We start from the raw sequence: 23,793 nt of genomic DNA, 5'->3' as shown, positions 1-23,793 counted from the left end.
TTTGTTTACACACTTGTTAATCCCAGTGCTAGAAAATGAGAGAGGAGGATCCTGAGCTCTCTGTAGGCTTAGTGACAGACTCTGTCTCAAACAATTCAGTGGAGAAAAACTGAGGGAGATTCTTAATGTCAACCTTAGGCCTCTACACACAGACAGCCACCTTTACATACATACATACATACATACATACATACATATGTTTTAAGTTTAAGATACACTGAATAGGTAGCATTTTGAACATAGCAAATTATTCAAGTTGATTTAAAGAAAAGAGAAAGAGCCAGGCACCATGGTGCACACCTTTAATCCCAGAATTTGGGAGGCTGAAGCAGGCAGATCTCTGTGAGACTGAGGTCATCCTAGTCTACAGAGCGAGCCCCAGACCAGCCAGAGCTGCATAATGAGACACTGTGTGGAAAGACTTTATTTTTGTGGGGGTGCACAAAAATAAAGATGCATAGAGTAAAATGGGAAGGCGAAGTGTAGCTCAGTGATGGGGTGCTTGCTGTCATGCACCTGGTCTTTGTTTCTATTCTCAATACTACTAATAAAGGAACAAGCACAATAAAATTAAAATATACTTAATAGGCATGTCAGAAAAAGTTTATAGAAACTGACAAAGACATAATATTTGAACAAGTTTTTGCGGAAGCTTTTCAAGAATTGAATTAGTTATTATCATATTGAGAACTCAGAATTTTCTCAAGAAAGCTTATCTCAGTACAGTTTGAGTTAGTAAGAGTTGAAAATTCCTCCTGGAAATATACATAGACAAAGTCTCATGCATATGGACAGGGAGACATCTATAAGCATGTTCACCAAAATACTGTTTGTAAAAGAAAGGAATTGGAAATTAAATCGTTCATACTCCCAGTAACAAACTCTAGATTATCTTTCCTCATCTTGGAATACCAAAGAGAAGCAAAAATAAACTCTAGCTACATTTATTAATAATGTTAGACAAAACAAGAATTTTCAGGATACGTAACAGTAGAATGTAATCTATATGAATGTTAAGGATACACAATAATACTATATAAATAAATATATCCAAATGTAATAAAAAATAAAATTATATATAGAGACAGCGAAAGGGCTAGGATGTGATTCTTAAATATCAAGTATTGCAAAGAAACCTTCCATAAATTCTGTTCTCGGGTGATGAATAATTGAAATATTTGATTTTTTTTCAAACGTAAAACTTTAAGATAGACTCCTACGTAATGAAATGTTTGTTGATTCTGGCTATCCAGCATCCATTCTGTCTGAGGGCCTGCTCTTCCCACTCTACTTTCAGGCCATATGGTCTCCATAGTCCTCTCACCCTAGCTCTGAAGAGGAAGCAGGGAACCTGTCTTAGGCCATCTTATGTAACCCACTTTCCTTGTTTAAAGGCAAGCATTGAGATGTATGCCAGCCTCTACCAGTGAACCTGAGGAACACTGGCTCCAGGACTTGATTTTCTGCCATAATTATTTGAGCCTGGACGGCTGAAAACCCACCAGGCAGTTACAGGTCATGTTGGATAATCTAGAAGTAGAATATAGAGAAAAGAATGAAGACATGAAAAGGAAGAGAAGTAGGCATTGCTTTTGTATCTAAGCAGCTATGTCTGGGTGGTTTGTATAAGCAAACACTTTCTCTTTTGGTTTAACCCACTTTGATCATTGCTTTCTCTCCTTTCAGTCAAAGTGTTCAAACTGATACACCTAGGGTTGAGATCCTGGCTCTGTAAGACTCTCAGTCTTCCTACAGAACCAGTCTAGATGCTCTGAATACCATCCAGATTGAAGTATCCAAAGTATTGTGTTATAAAGTTTAAAAAAATTCAGGCCTGAAAACATTTTAACAACAACAACAAAAAAAAAATCACAGAAGCTTCATAAAGCCATGCAAAAAAAATATAATTAGAAATAAAAATAAATATTAGCAAGTACAACTGAGTAAGTTTATAACTGAATATACTCAACTACCATACCAAAGGTTATTTTGAAAACATTACAATATTCTGTGAGTAAGATGCAAAACACAACCACATTGAAAATTCACTATTGCTTCTAGTAACAGATCCTCTGCCACAGGGCTCCATACCCAAATAAGTGCTGGGAGGGAGCGAGCCTCCCAGGAGTGTGGACAGGACTGTGAGTGCAGGTAGGACCACCACTACTGCTCAGAGGAACCCACCCAGTAACCCTCAGGACACACGAACCAAGGAGCTGCCTGGGACAGGAGTCTTCCAGTCTCCTTCTGCACCCAGAGTTGATTCTGTGCCACAGAGCTACAAACACAAATTCCTCCCAGAGAGAATTAGTCTCCCAGGAATACTGACACACAGGCCTGTAGGAGGGACAAGCCACAGTCAGAGACAGCAAGACCAACTAACACCATAGATAACCAGATGGCGAAAGGCAAGCACAAGAACATAAGCAACAGAAACCAAGACTACTTGGCATCATGAGAACCCATGAGTTCCCACCACAGTGAACCCTGGTTACCCCAACACACCAGAAAAGCAAGACTCGGATTTAAAATCACATCTCATGATGATGATAGAGGACCTTAAGAAGGATATAAATAACTCCCTTAAAGAAACACAAGAGAACACAGGTAAACAGGTAGAAGACCTTAAAGAGGAAACACAAAAATCCCTTAAAGAATTACAGGAAAACACAACCAAACAGGTGAAGGAAATAAAACCATCCAGGATCTAAAAATGGAAATAGAAACAATAAAGAAATCACAAAGGAAGACATCCCTGGAGATAAAAACCTAGGAAAGAGACCAGGAGTCATAGATGCAAGCATTACCAACAGAATACAAAAGATAGAAGAGAGAATCTCAGGACCAGAAGACACCATAGAAAACATTAACACAACAGTCAAAGAAAATGCAAAATGCAAAAAGCTCCTAACCCAGAACATCCAGGAAATCCAGGACACAATGAGAAGACCAAACCTAAGGATAATAGATATAGAAGAGAGTGAAGATTCCTAACTTAAAGGCCAAGTAAATATCCTCAACAAAATTATGGAAGAAAACTTCCCTAACATAAAGAGAGAGATGCCCATGAACATACGAGAAGACTACAGAACTCCAAATAGACTGGATCAGAAAAGAAATTCCTCTGATTACATAATAATCAAAACACCAAATGCACAAATCAAAGAAAGAATATTAAAAGCAGTGAGGGAAAAAAGTCAAGTAACATATAAAGGCAGACCTATCACAATTACATCAGACTTCTTACCAGAGACAATGAAGGCTAGAAGATCCTGGGGAGATCTCATGCAGGCCCTAAGAAAACACAAATGCCAACCCAGGCTACTATACCCAGCAAAACTCTCAATTAACATAGATGGAGAAACCAAAATATTCCATGACAAAACAAATTTACGCAATATCTTTCCACAAATCCAGCCCTACAAAGGATAATACATGGAAAATTCCAACACGAGGAGAGAAACTACATCCTAGAAAAAGTAAGAAAGTAATCTTCTTTCAACAAACCCAATAGAAGATAACCTCACAAACATAAAAATAACATCAATAATAACAGGGAGCAACAATCTCTATTCCTTAATATGTCTTATCAATGGACTCAATTTACCAAAAAAAGACAGACTAACACATTGGATATGTAAATAGGACCCAGCATTTTGCTGCATACAGGAAATGCACCTGTCTTAGTCAGGGTTTCTATTCCTGCACAAACATCATGACCAAGAAGCAAGTTGGGGAGGAAAGGGTTTATTTAGCTTACTTCCACACTGCTGTTGATCACCAGAGGAAGTCAGGACTGGAACTCAAGAAGGTCAGGAAGCAGGAGCTGGTGCAGAGGCCATGGAGAGATGTTTCTTACTGGCTTGTTTCCCCTGGCTTGCTCAGCCTGCTCTCTTATAGAACCCAGGGATGGCACCACCCACAAGAGGCCCTACCCCCTTGATCACTAATTGAGGAAATACCCCACAGCTGGGTCTCATGGAGGCACTTCCCCAATTGAAGCTCCCTTCTCTGTGATAACTCCAGCCTGTGTCAAGTTGACACAAAACCAGCTAGTACAGCACCTCAGTGTCAAAGGCAGACACTACCTCAGAGTAAAAGTCTGGAAAACAATTTCCCAAGCAAATGGTCCCAAGAAACAAGCAGGAGTAGCCATTCTAATATAGAATAAAATCGACTTTCAACCAAAAGTTATTTAAAAAGATAAGCAAGGACACTTCATACTATTCAAAGGAAAAATCAACCAAGAACTCTCAATTCTGAACATCTATGCTCCAAATGCAAGGGCACCCAGAATTCTCAACAGAGGAATACTGAATGGCTGTGAAGCACCTAATGAAATGTTCAACATCCTTAGTCATCAGGGAAATGCAAATCAAAACAACCCTGAGATTCGGCCTCACACCAGTCAGAATGGCTAAGATCAAAAACTCAGGTGACAGCAGATGCTGGCAAGGATGTAGAGAAAGAAGAACACTCCTCCATTGCTGGTGGGACTGCAAGCTGGTACAACCACTCTGGAAATCAGTCTGATGGTTCCTCAGAAAATTGGACATAGTACTACCTGAGGACCCAGATATACCACTCCTGGGTATATACCCAGAAAATGCTCCAACATGTAATAAGAACACATTCTCCACTATGTTCATAGCAGTTTTATTTATAATAGCCAGAAGCTGGAAAGAACCCAGATGTCCCTCAACAGAGGAATGGATTCAGAAAATGTGGCACATTTACACAAAGGAGTATTACTCAGCTATTAAAAACAATGAATTTATGAAATTCTTAGGCAAATGGATGGAACTAGAATATACCATCCTGAGTGAGCTAACCTAACCACAAAAGAACACACATGGTATGCACTCACTGATAAGTGGTTATTAGCCCAGAAGCTGGGAATACCCAAGATACAATTCACAAACCACATGAAACTCAAGAAGAAGGAAGACCAAAGTGTGGATACTTCTGTCCTTCTTAGAAGGGGGAACAAAATACCCATGCGAAGAATTACAGAGACAAAGTATGGAGCAGAGACTGAAGGAAGGGCCCCCCAGACACTGCCCCACTGGGGATCCATCCCATATATAGTCATCAAACCCAGACACTATTGTGGATGCCAACAAGTGCTTGCTGACAGGATCCTGATATAGGGGCTCTACTAGTGCCTGACAAATACAGAGGTGGATGCTCTCAGCCAACCATTGGACTGAGCACAGGGTTCCCCCTGGAGGAACTAGAGAAAGGACCCAAGGAGCTGAAGGGTTTTGCAGCCCCATAGAACAAACAACAATATGAACCAACCAGTACCCCTAGAGCTCCCATGGACTAAACCACCAACCAAAGAGTACACATGTAGGGACCCATTGCTTCAGGAGCATATGTAGCAGAGGATGGCCTTGCTGGTCATCAATGAGAGGAGAGACCCTTGGTCCTGTGAAGGCTCTATTCCCCAGTATAAGGGAATGCCAGGGCCAGGAAGTGGGAGTGGGTGGGTTGGTGATCAGGGGGAGGGGGAGAGGATAGGGGATTTTCGGAGGTGAAACCAGGGAAGGGTATAACATTTGAAATGTAAATAAAGAAAATATCTAATAAAAGAAATCCAAGAAAAATATTTTTTAAAAAGGAAGAAAAAAAGGAAAAGAAAAGAAAATTCACTATAGAATTCCTTTTAGGTTTGACACAAGTAGTCAGTGCTTATACTTACTTTGAACTATTTGTAATGGACAGGTTTATACAACTCAAGTAAATAATAAGGTAGATAAAGTCCATATCACTTTCCCCTTCAGACTCAAACAAGGAACTGTACTATATTCAGTTCTTCATTCAAATGAAGGAACCCAATCCACCACAGTCTTCTTCTTCTTCTTCTTCTTCTTCTTCGTATTATTATTATTATTATTATTATTGGTTTTTCGAGACAGGGTTTCTCTGTGTAGCCCTGACTGTCCTGGAACTCACTCTGTAGACCAGGCTGGCCTCGAACCCAGAAATCCACCTGCCTCTGCCTCCCAAGTGCTGGGATTAAAGGTGTGTGCCACCACCACCCGGCTACAGTCTTATTTTTAACATGCTATTTATTCTTTCACAATTCTGTCTAATATTGTGTACTTTGATCATAATCCTGTTTTTCTGTCTTATCCCTTTCCCTCGATCATTGACACCTTTTCTCCCAACAAATCCCCTCCTATGTTCACACCTTTCAGAGGGAAGAGTAGCCCATTACCTTTAATTGGGATATTTGAATGAGCATAGGTTTGGAGAAATTTACCTATGCCTGTCCAACTCAAGAAAAAGCCCTTGCTCTTCTTTAGCAGCCATTACTGTCTATAGCCTTATGAGCCCTTTCCAATGGATGATGGAGTATCAGTGGGCTTAGCCCTGTGCAAGTAGGTAGCCTCAGCTGCGGTGAGTGCGTGGGGGCAACTGGCATGTCTTGTCTGGAAGGTGGGGTTTCACTGCATTTCTTCCAGTCTTCTGTCCCACCCCTACGATGTTTCCTGAGCCTTGAAAGAGGCGATATAGATGTTTATGGCTGATCATTCTGTGGTCACTGATTTCCAACACTCGGGTCAGCTATGAATCCTTAGAAAGGTTCCTCTGCTCATGCGGATGTAGCCTGGGCTTACCGGTATGTTGTTTAGGGGTTGCCTTGCCACATTCACCTCTCTCAGCAGCCGGTGAGATATGCTCCTCAGTTCTAAGAGTCTGCATGCCAGACGTGGCTGCAGAAGCTTGGCCACAGATTTGGAGGAGCTGGATATGCTGTTTAACCCTTGAATTAACGTTCCACGGTTGATCTTGGCTAAAGCAAGGGCCATTTTGACCTTAGATGTTTTCTGCACTGGATCTTTTTTCTGAAAAAAAAAAAAAACTCTGAAAAGAATCTAATATATGTATACAACTACATTGTACACTGTGCCTTTACATCTACTCAGTCCAACAATTACACCTCATAAATTCACTAACACCCATAATTATGAACACATTCATTTTTCCTTACAATAAATATCAAGCATTGAATAAACCAAAAGATAGAATGTTTTCATTTTCTTTCTGGGTTTATGTTGTTGTTTGTTTTTTTGAAACAGGGTCTCACTATGTCCTCCTTGTTGACCTTAAATTTTATATGTAGACCAGGTTGAGTTCAAACTTATAGAGATCTGCCCATCACTGCCTGCCTTGAGTGCTGGGATTAACAGCATATGCTGCCACTGTGCCTACATGGGTGGGGGTGTGTACATGGTGTTTTTACATTGATGTTAGAAGTTGCTGTAAAAATAAGCATGATTCTCTCTCACACCTTCTTTGCCTCCTTTCATCCAAGGACTTAGGAGTGAACCGAAGGACTTGTACATGATAAGTAGATATTTCATCCCGAGCTGTGTCTTAGCTCTCTGTTTACTCTTACTTTAACATAAGATCTCATAAGTTGTGCAAGTTGTATGTGAACTCATGCTGTGACCCAGTCATACCTTGGACTTGGCAATCCTCCTGCCTTAGCCTCCTGTTTACCTGGGACTACAGTCCTATGCTTCCAGGCTCCACTGTAAACAATAATTCTTATTCAAGGATTACTCACTATCCTAAACATTCAAGCAACAGTACTTATTTTAAATGCTACAAATGTTTTTACAAGTTTACTTTAAAGTGTTTTAGTTATAAACTAGTGAGCATATATAATATGTAGAAAGGATTTAAAGGAAAGTAAAATGCCTTACATGCAGATCTATTTTGTGGGTCTAAGAAAATCCTGTATGTCAAATCTTCAGAAACTGTAGTAATTTCTAATGAGCCTGTAGTAGCATCATCATAGCGTATGGTTTCTTGTGTGTTATACCCAGTAGTTAATGACAGAGAAATTGCACAGAGTGTGGTTAGGCTGCATCCAGGCAACAGACAGGCAGTCTTATCATTAATCCAAGCAATCTGAGGTTATCTGGCCATAACTTAGGAAATACTGGTTAAGCATTGGCTACAAAGTCTGTAATATTTTGATAAACCTAAATATACACAAACGAAATATCTGATAAGTTGTATTGTTTTGTCATGTGTCTGCCTAAGAGCTAACATTTTGCATATTTACTTTAAAAAGAAATCTACATCATGTGATTTCAGTATTTCTCTTACTGTTCAGAATTTCTGACCCATTCCCGAGGATGTATTTTTGCCCTGTTTTTGGTGTTCTGATGTGGTTAGTTCTGTTAACTTTTTCTGAAAAGTCTCAGAGGTGGGTGGGCTTAGTCTCCCAGGCAACAGCTAAAGCAGCTAGTGCCATCTAGACAGTGGGCTGACCAAACTGCTAACCTCCCAAACCGTGTAGAAGAAGCAACCTAAAAGCAGAGCGAGCGAACCAGCACAAAGGTGCAGTGGCATCACACCATTTTCTTCCTGGCTATGGTTGAAGGCCAGCCAGGGAAGTCTCGAAGCCTGTCCTGCTGATGCTCTGATGTCTGCTGGTCCATTTCCCTTGTGTGGTGCCGTGCTCACCCTTCTCTACTCTTCCCCTGCAGGCACCTCGGCACTAGCTTTGTCTTACTTGTGATTACAATTTACCTATGTTCTCCCTCACTGTAATTATTATTAAGAGTAGTCAGTCACATTGGCAGGACAAACAGACATGGGACATGTGAAGTTTCACCTTACAAACTTTGTCTCCTTTTCAAGTGATCAGTGTTTGGGAACTCTACCATGTTGGCAGTTGTGAAATGATCATCTTCTACAGATTCCTCTTCTAATTTTCTAAGTGTCTCTACAGGATCTTTTACTTTCTTCTGTTTTTTTCTGAGACACAGTCTTGCTTTCTAAGAAAATCTGGACTCATACTCATTATATGGCCCTGACCAGACCCTCTTTCCTTTGCCCCTGTGTACTGGCATATACTATCACACCCCCAGTTCTTCAGACCATGGCTTGAAGCCACTGATTGTCCCCATCTGTTTCTTTTAAGCAAATTGATTTATTCCACTAGACATATCAATCAGTCTAATTCCCCTTCTACATTTTCTTTCTTGCTTTTTGTCTTTATATAAAAACAAGGTTAATTATCATTGATAATTTGGTCATGTCAAATTTTATGTAGGGCTCACATAATTTAGGTTGATCAAAACATGACATTTGTTGAAAACAGTATTATTTCATGCCAGCCTACATTGCAATAGTGACATATTTAGATGCTGAGGTTTGAATATGCCTGGTCCAGGGAATGGCACTACTAGGAGGTGTGGCCTTGTTGGAGGAAGTGTATCACTTTGCCGGTGGGCTTTGAGACTCTCCTCCTAGCCATGTGGGAGCCAGTTTTTTCCCTGGCTGCTGTTAGATCAAGATACAGAACTCTCAGCTGGGCTGTGATGGCACATACCTTTAACTGAAACACTTGGGAGTCAGAGGCAGGAGGATTTCTGAGTTCAAGGCCAGCCTGGTCTATAGAGTGAGTTCCAGGACAGCCAGAGCTATACAGAGAAATCCTGTCTAGAAACAAACAAACAGACAAACACACAAAGCAGAACTCTCAGCTCCTCCTGCACCATGCCTGCTTGGAAGCTGCCATGCTGCCTTGATGATAATGGACTGGACCTCTGAACCTGTAAGCCAGCCCCAATTAAATGTTGTCCTTTATGAGAGTTGCCTTGGTCATGGTGTCTGTTCACAGCAATGGAAACTCTAAGACAGAAGTCATCATGAAATCCTAGCTGTCTCTGGGTCTTAATCTGTGCCTCATGACTATGGTCTTTGTTTCTCTCTAATGCTTAGTTGTTACAATTTGATGGTGAGCTGCCCTGCACACCTATTTAAATGCTTTCTTTAAAACAAGACAAAAGAAAATAGAAACAAACAAACAAAACCTTTCCCATGTAACTTTCAAGGACTTGTTTCCAACAACACAATGATCTTGGCAACTTTTAATTTCCCTCCCACAAACCATGGAATTGCATTTTTCTCAAGGAGACATTTTTTTTCCTGCCTCACAGGAAACTGATGTAGGAAAGCAAACCAAGGCAGAGGGATGCAGGTGTGGTTCTCTCCTGCACTACATAAACAAAAAGATGTCAGGGAGAAGCACCCACCTACAGTCCTCAAAGGTGGACGACATGCTTACGATGTCACAGTAGTATAAACAAGCTTCTTCATCAGTTCTAACAGGGAAAAGGGAGGGTTCTTCATTCTCAGCTGCCAGGCATTTCTTCCCCTTTTTCTACTGCCTATTCTATGTTATTTGTTTGTTTGTTTGTTTGTTTGTTTGTTAAGCAAATCATTTGTGGGGGTTAAAATATTGATCCCACATGAGTGATCTTCATGCCTGTTTCCTGGTTTTCTCTTAGATAGCCTAAGCATCTCGAATCTGGTTACCAGTGCAAGGTGGGTGGTGCTCCTTTGGAGCCTGACTGTCATCTGAGCAAGGTGGATGCTCCTTTGCAGCTTGAGCATCATCTGAGCAGTTCATAGATGCCAGGAACTCAATCACCCACCAAACCCCTGGAGGCTCAGAGGCTGCTTACTAAAAGAAACTTGCTTCAGTCTCTAATGGGTTCTGGCACTGTGCTCCAGATTCCGTATTAACCTCATCCACTTGAATACATTCTTGGCCTGGTCCCTCCCACTTCTCAGGTCCTTCCCATATCTTTGTTGTCAGTGGTTTTAACACTGAACTCTCATTTCTATACCACAGCAATTACTATCCCCCCTGTATAAAACCAGCCTGTCAGTAAAGCTTATTCAATTTTTCCTTTGAATAGTCCCAGAATTTGGCCCTTTCCTCCCACCCCTCCATCTCTTCTGTAGGTTAGTGAATAGCCACCTGAACAGTTCCTTTCCTCCAGTTTTGCTTACTCTCATTATTTCAAGCACATAAAGCTTAGAGACCCAATTAAAATCCATGTCAGTGTCTTAGTTAGGTTTTTACTGCTGTGAACAGACACCATGACTTATAAATGACAACATTTAACTGGGACTAGTTTACACGTTGAGAGGTTCAGTCCATTATCATCAAGGTGGGAGCATGGCAGCATTCAGGAAGGCATGGTGCAGGAAGAGCTGAGAATTCTACATCCTCATCTGTCTGTTTTCCCTACAGCTAGTAGGATGAGGTTCTTAAAGCCCACACCCACAATGCCACGCCTACTCAAAAAAGGCCACACCTACATGGACAGGGCCACACCTAATAGTGCCACTCCTGGGCCAAGTAAATACAAACTATCACATTCTACTTCCTGGCCCCCTTAGGCTTGTTCAAACACATGAGTCTATGGGGGCCATATCTAGCCATAGCATAATAAGAAAGTACATTTAGTCCAACTTCCAAAGTCCCGTAGTCTATATCAGTATCAACAATGTTAAAAGTCTGAAGTTCAAAGTCTCCTCTGAGATTCATCCAATCACTTAATCATAATCCCTGAGTCAAGACAGGAAACCAGCTGGACAAACTCCAAACTCTGCATCTCCATGTCTGGTGTCAAAGCAGTCTTCAGATCTCCAACTTCCTTTTCAACTTTGTTGACTGTAACTAACTTCTTTTCCTGGGCTGGTTCCACTCCATTAGCAGCTTTTCTCAGCAGGTATCCCAGGGCTCTGGCATTTTGAACATCTTGATGTCTCCAAGGCAGCTTCAGTGTTAGAGCTTCTTGTTCCGGTGTCTGGGATCCACACATGATCTTCTGGGCTCCTCCAAAGGGCTGGTGTCACTTCTCCAGCTCTGCCCTCAGTAGCATTCTAAGCTCAGGTTGATCCACTCCACTGCTGCTGCTGTTCTTGGTGATCATCCCATGGTACTGGCATCTCCAACACACCAGGGTTTTCTGCTGTAACTAGACTTCTCGTAGGCTATCTTCATGGTGCCAAGCCTCAAATCCTTTGCATGACCCCTTCCATGCTGGCTGGAAACTACAACGGAGGCTGTACCTACCAATGGTTTTCCCATGACTTCTCACAGTGCCAAGCCTCAGCTCCTCTTTATGACCTCTTCATGCCTTCAAAACCAGTACCACCTGAGTGACTCTTACAGATTACCAAGTACAGCTGCAGCATGAGTTACATCCTGGGCTATCTCTGGAACACAGTTTCTTTGTACTCTCAGAAAACACTTCCCAGAAGATTTCACCTCAGTGATGCTGGTCTCTTCTTAATCAACACTAATTTCTTAGCTCCAGCTAACAAGCATCAATTATCCCAGTATTCCCTTTTATTTTTCACTCTAAAGCCAGAACCACATGTTCAAAGCTACCCAGTTCCTGTGCTTCCTGTGGCTGCAACATGATCTCCTTTAGTATCTTACCAGTTTTCTGTTTTCCAACTCCCTCACTGCCTAAACTTGGCTGTCCTGGAACTTGCTCTGTAGATTGACCTTGAACTCAGAGATCTGCATGCCTGTCTCGTGAGATTAAAGGTATGTACCACCATACCTGGATTTAAGCCTTTCTTTACCTAGAACTTTGTTCCAGGCTGGCCTCAGAGATCTGCTTGGCTTAATCTCCTAAAATTAAAGGTGTGTAACAGCATGCCTGGATCTAAATTCAGCTGGGTAGTATCTTGCTACAAAATCCATTCCCTTAATCTGCTATCTCCTATAACACAGGATTTGGCTCCATTTCATATTCTAAGCATTTAGAACATTCTAAGCATTAGAACAGGGGTCACACCTTCTAACAGTGCCATTCCCTGGACTGAGCAAGTACACACCATCACAGTCAGAATCCCATCTTACTTTGGCTCAGTTGCTCTTGAGCTCTGTGTGAAAGCAAAGTGGGCCTATGGCCTGTGGAGATGGCAGCTTTCCCACTCTGGCCCACCATCTTCACTCCCTTTTCCTTTTCAACATCTGTGAAACTTAATCAAGAGTGTTCTGTGAAAGTTGAACTTGTTCTTGTCAAATTCAGACAAAAGCTGAGCTAAGAGACCCGGGAAGGGTTACCACTGAAGTAAGTGATTTTGAAAGGACTCCCTAAGTCTTAGCCTGTACACAGAGCCTGTGCTTTGTATATGTCACACATATGAGTGGGTGTGTGTCACTAAGTTAGCAAAGAAAATGGTGAAAAAAGAACCATGGATTTCAAAATGGGCAAAAGCTGTCATTGTGTTCTCCCATAAATGGCCTTAGTCTCATAAGTCAATAAATTAGGTGCTAGGAACAGGACAGGACATAGAGCTCTCTTTAGGGAGTTGGCAGCTATGTATCTGAATAGAAATCATGGTCTTATATCTGGTGCCATCTGAAGACAGAAAAAGATGAAAGGGAATATAAAGAAACAGAATCCTGTTCCCCTATCTGGGCTATCTTGTCTGGGCTCAGTATGAGAGTATGGGCCTAGACCTGTGGTGACTTGATGCACCAGGGTAGGCTGATACCCAGGGGAGACATCCCCTTCTCAAAGGAGAAGGGAAGAGGCTATTGGAGGAGGGGTATCTGAGGGGGGCATTGGGAGGAGAGGGGAGCTGTGATCAGGATCTAAAGTGAATTAAAGAAACAAATTAATAAAAAAATCTAATTTTTTGATTGAACAAAGTCTCAATGTCTCTAGTTTTAGCAATGGAGGAAGCACATCTTGAAAAAGTAGCAGGGCACTTATAGCATGTCTCTACCTCAGAGGACTCCCCTTGAGGCTTTTTCAAGAATTATTGCCACTACCATCCACTTTAAGCATTTACATCCTAAGTCTACTGTGGACACCTGTGCATCTCTTCTATTACAACTCCAGAGTATGGCCAAGAGAAGTTTCTAGTGTTTCAAAATACTTTATGCCAAGTCCAGGGGAATGCAAAGAAAGGAGGTAACTAGACTCTAAATTAAAGATCTGGAATTACTAAATTTGGTTTGTCCCCTGGAGTCTTCAAGCCTTAGTTTGTCCTGCTCAGCCAGCCAACACCAGTATACTGTCCAACTACTGCTCAACTGGGAACTCACACTTTAACATAATCCTTTTTCCCCAAATGAAGAAGAGTTATTTTCTTTGTTAGTCTACATTCAGATCAATAAGCTAAGTAGCTCCAATTTACAGCTCAACTGCATGGATTAAACACAATATGTTATATCCTTTGAATCAAAATTCAACTTAAATAATTTTATTATATTCTATCTCTCTGTTCTTCACATAGTCACCTACACTACTTAATAGAATGATTATTCTTCCAGCCATTCAAGAAATGCAGTCTTCCTTGACCCCTGCTTAGCCTGCCATCCCCCAATGTCAACTTTATGATATATTGAGTATATCACATCTTATATTCCCAATATTCTTGGAAACAATTTATAACAGAATCTTACTAGAAACTTTGCCACTATTAAGAAAAAATTATCAATAGAGAAAGAACTTGTTTCTTTTGTGTGTGTTTATATATGTGTGTGACATATGCACATATCTGTGTTCATGTATGCATGGAAAGGCCAAAGGAGGGTCTCCTGTGTCTTCTTCTATTGTTCTGTACCTTATATTTTGAGGCAGGTCTGTCACTGAACCTTATTCTTTTAGCTAGGCTGACTAGCCAGTGAGATCCCAGGATCCACCTGTCTTTACTCAAAATGCTGGGTTTACAGGCACATGCAGACACACTTGGATTTTATGTGAGTGCTGGAGATTCAAACTCTTGCTGGCACAGCAAGTAATCTGACCCACTGAACTCTCTCTCTCTCTCTCTCTCTCTCTCTCTCTCTCTCTCTCTCTCTCTCTCTCTCTCACCCTAAGAATCATTTTCAGTGTAAAACTTGTATGTCACTTCCATCCTCAAAATCATCTCTGTCATATTTGTGTTATAATTAGAAGAAAGATTAGCCTCCTTTGTTGCATGGCGCCCAAGATTTTTATATTCTGGGTCCAGGTTAAATTACCTTATTAACTTTACCATTACAACCCTGTCTTTATTACATTAAACCCACTGACAAGGGACCATGTTCTTTTTTACTGTCTCTATATACTTTTTTCTTTTTTTCTAGTCCCAAGTGATAGAGGGGTAATTTGGTAAATCTTCAACAGTTCTTAATCTCCAGAACTGGCTAAGACAGATCCAGCACTTTTCCTAATGAAATGCACAGACTTTGTGATAGGCATGTTGTTCAGGGCACTTTTGGTATGTTTGTTTAAACCTTCTGGTTTGGACTAAACCCTTGACGTTGTCACAAGTCTGGCTTTTACAGTGTTATATAAAGTGTGTTGTACTTCAAAGGAGATACCTGGGTTAGAGAAGATACTGCCTTTTCTTTTTTTAAACGCATCTTCAAAATTCCCTCTGCCTTCAATTTCAATAGTCTATCTTTTCCACATCCTTTTTGGGACAGAGGCTTTAAAAATACAGTGTATGCATATTTTGTATAAATTGGTAGATATTTGTACTTTCTTTTCACATTAGCACATACATATTTACACTCTTACTTTTCAGTATTAGTTTATCTCAGTTATATGCTTGTATTCAGTTAATTACATTAGATTTTACCAAAGTATTTCTAACTATTTTACAATTTTATAATTGAGTAAATATTAAGTAAACCACACTGTCAGTTTCTGATTGAAAGACCTCCAGATTTTTAATCTAATGGCAAAATGATCATCTTTAATCATAATTAATCTATCTCACTCACTTTCTGGTCTATCTATAGGGCTCTTCCTAGGAAATAAAATTTGAAATTGGTTTTTCTGTGGACAAATTAGTACTTTTTTAACTTTACTTACTTATCTCCATATTAATGATTTGTATGATGCAAATAATAACATACTTTGTCTTTTTTGAAGCTCATAAATCACATTACCTCTTTAGACTTTGATAATCCTAAGATGTTAGGGAGATCATCTTTAAACTCATCTATAAGGTCCATGATTGCCTTCTGGAGCCCCTCAACTAAGAAAAGGAGAAATTAGAAAAAATATCCTGTGACATTTGCAGGAATGTAGAACACTGGCCCTCCTCCCACAATACAGGGAACACAGGGGAACCTGAGGGTTTGTTCCCAGTTGTGCCCATGCCCATAATCCAGTTACAGTAGGATCAGCCGTACGTCTTCCAGAGAAGTTCTTCACCACCTGTCCACAGATCCACCCAATAGGTCTGACTTCCATGATGAGCCGTAACTTGGTTCCACCAGTTTAGTGAGTTGTAGGTCTGAGATAGGATGTCTTTCACTCAGACCAGCAAGAACAGAACCTGTTGGCTCACTGGTTCACTGCTGGGGTTCTTTGTTACTAAACAATGGAACTTCTGAGAACTTGTTACAGAACCTTCTGAAATAACTGTATTGGTGGGAAGAAAAATGCGTTTAGAGGCAAGAGTGGGAGAGTGAGGAACCTGAAAAATGAGTCATATTAGGAAGTTCTATATTACAGATTGAGTTTTGTTCTAAACTTTATAGTGATACTTAAATTAATGGATTACTTGAAAACAAAGCTCCCTTTAAAGGGAGTTGGAATGTGGTTTTAAAAGAAATACTTCATATACAGTGTTAAGCACACACACACACACTCACACATAAACAGTCATACACACACACACACACACACACACACACACACACACACACTGTGGCTATTCACTCAAGTGGCAGGGAAAGGCAGTGGGCTCCCTTTGTAAAGTTTGTATTGTTTGTAAACTTTGTAAACCCTCAAGGCAGGGATGTGGCCAGTCCCTAGCCTGAGGAGCTCCAAGATCCTTCCCCAGAGCACTCACTGTCAAACTGGGGTTCTGGCCTCTGAAACTATCACAAAGGTCATCTCCAGTTCTTCAATATGACCCTTCCCAGATTAGGCTAATTTTAGGTGAAAAGCCTGAACAACAAAACCACCTGCTCAGGAAATGAAATTCCACCAATCCTCACTCTGAAAAATCTCCTCTAGAAAGCTCTGTCCCTTAAGAAACCCTATATTAAAGGTTGTATCTCCTTAGTTCCCTGTTGTCTGCTCCCAGTATAAGGGTCCAAAATTCACTGAAGAAAGACCCCCGATTCAGATAATATGTAAAAACAAAAAGCACTTATTCTGCAGAAACAATTAGCATGCTAGGGTCACTATCGTTTCAGAATACTGATGCAGACAAAGGTATTCAAGCCCCTTTATAGTAGAGCTGCTTAATTGCTCCTAAAATAACAATAGAGCACATTCCAAGGGGTTATAAAACACTATTAATCAAAGGTCATAATGAAGATATACACCAAAGGCGAAAAGACAGAAAATGAAATATTGACTGGGTTTATCTATATAAAACTTCAAGGACAGCTTAGTTATGGTTTTTAACTTTCCATGAACCTGTAACCTTGTAACAAGTGATGACTGTTTAGTCAGATAATTATTCCTAGTGTATATGCATGTAGACATTCTCTGTTATAAACCTATTATTCAACTGATGGCCTTAATTTATGTGCAGACGTGTAGTGAACTTTTTACCATGTGATCACACACTCAGAAAGTTGTACAACTGCTGAGAACAAAGGGCAGGGACAGGCCTCCCTTTCCTAGAGTCTCCTGCTGCTTTGCTATAAGGTGTTAAACTGGAGACTGCAGCTTCTTGCCTCAGAGCAACCCACACAGGCAGATCAGCTGTGTAAAGCAAAGTACCTTACATCTAAGAAGGGTAGCCAATGGTTTATGGCCTAGTTTCTGAGTGGAGACAAAATGGGATAAAAAGGACTCTTCACCAGGAGGAAAGACAGCCACCCCTGGATTTATTCCTTCATACTCCAGACCCTCCAAATAAACCTCTTTTATGAGTTTTGCTGCCTGAGGTGACTCTAATGGGAAGACAAGAAACAATGAAGAGAAGAAGGGAAGAGGGGAAGTGGTGGACTGGTGCTGAAGATCCTCAGCTCCCCAGCTCAGCTGGGGATACCCTCCCCTGAGAGCAGCACTGCCTATGTAGAAGAGGATCCCCTCTCAGAGCTATGTGACTCTGGTGTCTCAGATGTGCTTCCATTGGTATCCTTTCCTATCTTAGATCTGTGTGGTTTCTGGGCTGGCATCCCAGGACACCTTACCATCTGAGCAGGAAAGCCAACACATACTCAGTCACTCACTTAAAACTCACTCATACACTCTCATAACACTCATACTCACAAACTCACACATACACACTCACCCATACACACTCGTACTCACACTCACATACTTTTCACACTCATACACACACACACACACACACACACACACACACACCACATACAGCACACAGTGTTTGTTGAAAGAGAGAAATCCTTGTGCCATGGAAACTTACATTCAGTTAGGAATAGGAACAAGTCATACTCTGTTTCCTGAGAACTTAGAAAAATGACTCCTTTCATTAACGACTTGCTCATATTTTGAGATGAATGTTTCATTTCTGTATTCCCCAGTACCTGGAAAGGTGAACTACGTTTGACATAAAACATTTCTCTAATTTAAAAGTAGACTTATGACCTGGAATGATGTCTTAGCAGTTTAAAGTACTGGCTGCTTTCCAAGGGACATGGGTTTGAATCCTAGCACCCACTGAGTGGTTCACAATGTTGGGTGCCAATATGTTGAGTTAATTTTTTAAGATGTATTTATTTATTTTGTGTATATGAGTGCACTGTAGATGTCTTGAAACACACCAGAAAAGGGTATTGGATCCCATTACAGATGTTTGTGAGCCCCCACATTGTTGCTGGGTATTGAACTCTGGACCTCTAGAAGAGTAGTCAGTGCTCTTAATCACCAAGCCATCTCTCCAGCCCCTGTTGTATTAATATTTAATCTCAGTCAGGGGTTTCTACTTGGCCTTGATCATTCAGTTCCTAGATAAAAGACACACAACCTTTATATTTATAATAAGTCTTTAAAGCAATAGAGTTGGACAGATATCTACTTTCTAAGCTATTAATGTCTATTTCCTTAAACAATAACCCCAAGTTATAACTTGTTATGTTCCATATAGGCTGTTCTTAGCTCTAACTGGCCAGCCTTCATGGCCATATTTGCATGACTCACCTACCCCATGGTGTCTTCTCTTCTCTCTACCTTCACCTTTTCTCCTCGTGGCCCTCCTCAGACTCACAGCCAAAGAATCGAAATTCTACCTACCTCTTTTCCAACACTGTACAGATCTTTTTGTTTTGCTTTTTTTTTTTTTTTTTTTTCGAGATAGGGCTTCTCTGTATAGCTCTGGCTGTCCTGGAACTCACTCTGTAGACCAGGCTGGCCTCAAACTCAGCAATCCACCTGCCTCTACCTCCAAAGTGCTGGGATTAAAGGCATGTGCCTCCACCGCCTGGTTACACTGTAGGGATCTTTATTCAACCAATAGTTTTAAAATAAGGAGCAAGGTCACATAGCATTATATTGGGTATGGGTTCTAATGCTTTGATTTAATCAAGAATCTGCATGTTCAAATGCTGAAGGTCCTTGTCCCCAACTTGTTTTTGATCAATCCATGAAGATGCCAGTGGCTAATGGCTGGGCAAATGGAGACAGAGCAGGACCTTTAGATTTGTGAGAACTAAGAACTGGAAAAAGGAGAGAGAGAATTGCCATAACTTTGGCACTGGACAACTAATTGGTGTGCTCTTCCCTGGAGAAAACTAGCTCTCCTATGCCCAGCATTCTTCAGTTAATATTGTTCTTTATGTAGGGTTGAGGTTTTATTGTTTTTTCCTTGTCTCTCATGTCTCATATCCATTGGTGTCCTCCTCGTTCAACTCAAGTTTGGGAGACTGCTGGTGACTCATGTTGGTGAGACTTTATGGGTGTAGAGTCTGACGTTACTAGGAGAGACACTCCATTAAACTCACTGATCAGTTAGTTCTTACAATCTTTCTCTCCACTCCTCTACAATGTTCCCTGGGCCATAGTTGTGGGACTTTCTATAACTATATCCAGTGGGACAAGGCTCTACAACTCTGAACTTTGGTTTTTTATGGTTTTCTGTAGTCCTTTCCATCTGTTGGAGAAATTTCCCTGAGCAGGAATAAAGATTCCACTTATCTGTGGGTATCACAAATGTTTATATGTTGTTACTAGGGATTGTGCTGGTTTAGTAAAGCGATGGTTTATAGACTCTCTTTCAATAACTGTGACTTCACTAGCCCTGTGCAGTTGGCTAGATTTCCAGTACTAGGCATGGTTTCCTTCTTGTTAGTGGTCTTAAATTTAATTACAGAGCTGTTGGCTATCCTCAAAGTATGTGTACCGTTACTACATCCTTCAGGTTTTTGTACCATGCTCATTATCAGTGTTGATCATTGGTGTTGTAGCTGTGTGAGACTGTTGGTTGCCTCCTTACTTTGGAAGCTGCATCGTGCCTTCTGGTACCATGAAGACTAGTCTCCAGAGAGGAGGCATTTGTGCCAGTCGACCATTTTTTCCTTCTTTTAAGTAAAGAAAAGTACATACCCCTATAGGAGTGGCTGCTGTTTCACATGTGTGTCTGTAGGTAGCAGAGAGTAGAGAGGTTATGTCTATGCTCAGTGTTCTGACCTATAAACAGTTGAATGATTAGTTGCCTATGAAAGAGAGCTGGAGAGGACCACCAGTCTGGTGCTGTGCAGGCCCAGATGGGCTCCCAGGGCTGAAAGCAAGCTGGAGACTACAAGAACCTAACCTGGGACTATGGCTCCCAGGTTGGAGTGAGCACAAAACTACCACCAGTCCCATGCCATAGGGCAAGGTCAGGGAGCTAGCCTGGGATGACCATCAGTCCAGTACTGCAAAAGTCTGGAGAGGCAGATCATACCTGAGATGACCCCTGCCAAGTGGCATAATGCAGAAGGTGGGGCACTCTTTAGACCCTTCCTGTGATGACCCCAGAGAGCCAGAGATCCCAGGATCCACTAACAGGAGGAAGTAAGTGGTGGAAAAATGGAAGAAAAAAGAGAAACAGAAGGATGTGAGCACAATGAAGAAGGCAGATCTGGAGATTTGAGGGTAGGGAGAAAAGCCTGTTGTGAATAGCCGATGATGTCACCTGGGACCGTGGTGGCATCCTGGCCTATGCTGTCACTGGGGCCATGTCTGGGTCCATGCATCATCCTGCATCATCAGGGAATCTGTTAGCATCGAAAGCCATAAAGATGCCCCTGGTCTAGGCCAAGAGATATGTTGATGTCTGAGGGCTGTGCAGATCTGGCTTCACTCCTCACCTGGCCCTGGAGTGTGACAGCAGAAGTGCTGACCCCATCCCTAGCAAGCTGCAGTACCTGAGAGAAATGGTGCACATAGCCCAGGAGCTAGCCCAGGTATGGGAGTTGTGGATGAGCCTGCCCTGAGGGTATGAATGTGGGCAAGCTGGCCCTGCCACTCGTTTCCCATGGGGTAACATGGATAAGGGGAGAGATGCTCTTACCCCTCTTTGCCTCTTGACACCTGCAGAGGGAAGCAGACCTGGTCCTGGGGTCATGAGAGCAGAAGAGCTAGCCCTTCCCCTTACCCACTACAACACTTGGGAGAATGGGCCCTGCCCCTTGCCTAGGTAGAACTCTAAAGCTGGTCCTGGACATGAGGTGGTGCAAGGGAGTGAGTGAGCCACCCCAGGGCAGTGAGAGTGGGAGAGCCTTCCCAGACTCACACCTGCTGTAGCACTCTGGAGAGTGGGTCCTGTACCTCACCTGGGCAGCACAGTAGAGCTGTGTCTGACTCTGTAGGACAGATGAGTCAGTTCCATGGGCATGAGAGCAGGAGAATGGCTCTGCCCCTTACTGGTAGTGGGTCAACCAGAGCAGGGCTTTGAATTGACCCACCCCAACATCTACCCCATCTATGAACTGCTAGAGTGCCTGAAGGGGCGAGTCCTATAGAGCCAAAGCTACAGGATCTCCATGAAACAGAACAACAACAGGATATCCCAGAGGACTTCCAATAAGGTTCTAGTATTGATAGTGTAGCAGAAGCCAGATTGCAAGCAAAGAAGTGCGGACAAAGGGTATACTGTGGGACACACTGTAACACACTACAGTTTCGACAATGAGATTTTTCTCTGTTAGGGGGGCTGTTGTAAGGGTGGATCTCAGGTATGGGGAGGGGGAGATGAGTGGGGATTGGGATGCATGATGTGAAATTCATAAAGAAAAAGTAAAAAAGATATATTTATATTAGCCTTAGAAAACTTAATGCTACAAACCTGCTGTAAATTCAGAATTGCTAAAAGACTTTATATTCAAGTATTTGTCTTTACTGGTCAGTAAAGTTGTGATGGTTTGTATATGCTCAGCCCAGAGAGTGACACTATTAGAAGGTATGGCCCTGTTGGAGTAGGTGTGACCCTTCTGGAGTAGGTGTGTCACTGTGGGTGTGGGCTTTCAGACTCTTATCCTAGCTGTCTGGAAGCCAGTATTCTGCTAGCAGCCTTCAGATGAAGATGTAGAACTCTCAGCTCCTCCTGCACCATGCCTGCTTGGATGTTGCCATGTTCTGGCCTTGATGATAATGGACTGAACCTCTGAATGTGTAAGCCAGCCCCAATAACATGTTGTCATTTATAAGACTTGCCTTAGTCATGGTGTCTGTTTACAGCAGTAAAACCCTAAGGCAAAGGTGTAGTTACTTTTTTAAAATGTGTATGATTGTTTGACTATGTATATGTATGTATATTACACGTGTTCCTGATGCAGAAGAGGGGATCAGATTTCTTGGAACTGCACTTACAGATGGTTGTGAGCTGCCATGAGTATGCTGGGAACTGAGCCTAGGTCCTCTTGAAGAACAGCAAGTGGTCTTAACTGCAGATCCATCTCCTCAGCCCCTCAATAAGGATTTTTGAGCAGCTAAGTATCTCCTGAAAGGACCCACCACCTTGAAATAGGCCATGAATACCATTTCGTGAGTAGCAAATAAATGCCAATTAGGTAAATTTTGAAATCTTAGTTTGTTAGGGATTCTAATGCTTTGTTTCAATTCGGCTCTCAAAATCACATGGGAATCTACATGTCCAGACATTGAAGATCCCTGTCCCCAATTGGTTTTTGATTGATCAATATAGAGCCATCAATCAATGGCTGGGCAGAGGGACAGAGGTGGGACTTTTAGGATTCCCAGGCAAGAAACACAGAGGAGAGAAGGAGCCGAATCACCATGATGGGGAAGTGGAGGGAAAATGGCCCTAGGGGCCAAGGGGCCAGTCCATCAATTGGATCTGAGGTAAAACATAGACATATTAATTTTGAAATACTGGAGGGGAGTGTATGATAGTTGTTGGGAGGTTTGGAAGTACTCAATCATTGAGCTAGTTGAAGCTATTAAAAATAAAGTTTGCATATGAGTGACTTTTATTTGTGAATCTAGAGCTCTTGGGTGGGTGTGGAGCCAACAGGAGCTCAGAGAGTGTTAACTATTTTACCACTACATATATCAACAGTGCCTAATATTAAGTGTGAACTCAGTAAATGCTAGCAATGATCACAACCATTATAATCTTAGTAATCTGAAAAGCACAGTATTTTAAAAAATGTTTTCCAGAAATTCATATGCAAAACAAGCTGAATCAAGACACACCAAGTAACAAAATAAAAATAAAGTGGCATTTATACAAATGAGTTAGAAGGGACAGATATAAGGGATATGAGAAAAAAATGAACAATAGTAATGTGCATGAAAGAGAAGTAAAGAAATTAAACAATGAAAAGCAGTTCAAAACTATGAAGCTTCGTTAGGAGAATGGTAGAAATGGGGATACGGCATGAATGAGAAGGGTAAGTGGGTAGGAATGATGGGAAGAGATAGTTTCTGGCACCAAAAATCCTTTAGATATTTGAAAGCACATTCATTCATTTACTCTTTATTCTCCAATATTTCTCAAAACCCTACTTGGGGTCAGATATCTTGTAGGGTTTTAGTGCAAATAACTTTTGAAGTCTGAATGGAACATTAGAGATTTATGGGA

At 41.5% G+C, this 23,793-nt stretch overlaps 1 protein-coding gene and 1 pseudogene across 2 annotated transcripts in view; one reads left to right on the top strand and one right to left on the bottom strand.

The window, feature by feature from the left end:
• The window catches only part of Spata9 (spermatogenesis associated 9), a 30,375-nt gene extending 14,213 nt beyond the window's left edge, over positions 1–16,162 (bottom strand). The window contains exons 1-3 of one of the 2 annotated variants that reach the window (XM_031360390.1): positions 15,977–16,162; positions 15,731–15,819; positions 6,627–6,854 (exon numbers count right to left, since the gene is read on the bottom strand). In XM_031360390.1, coding sequence (XP_031216250.1) covers positions 6,627–6,854; positions 15,731–15,819; positions 15,977–16,037 — 378 coding nt within the window. In that variant the 5' untranslated portion in view covers positions 16,038–16,162. Of the gene's footprint in view, positions 1–6,626; positions 6,855–15,730; positions 15,820–15,959 lie in introns of both variants that reach the window. The other variant, XM_031360391.1, reaches the window with a different exon arrangement.
• Positions 16,163–20,307: 4,145 nt separating this feature from the next.
• Positions 20,308–20,430, top strand: LOC116084018 (annotated as a pseudogene).
• The last annotated feature ends 3,363 nt before the right edge of the window (positions 20,431–23,793 follow it).

The sequence above is a fragment of the Mastomys coucha genome, unplaced genomic scaffold, assembly GCF_008632895.1.
Source record: "Mastomys coucha isolate ucsf_1 unplaced genomic scaffold, UCSF_Mcou_1 pScaffold8, whole genome shotgun sequence".
NCBI lineage: Eukaryota > Metazoa > Chordata > Mammalia > Rodentia > Muridae > Mastomys > Mastomys coucha.
This window is presented reverse-complemented; position numbering and strand designations above follow the sequence as displayed.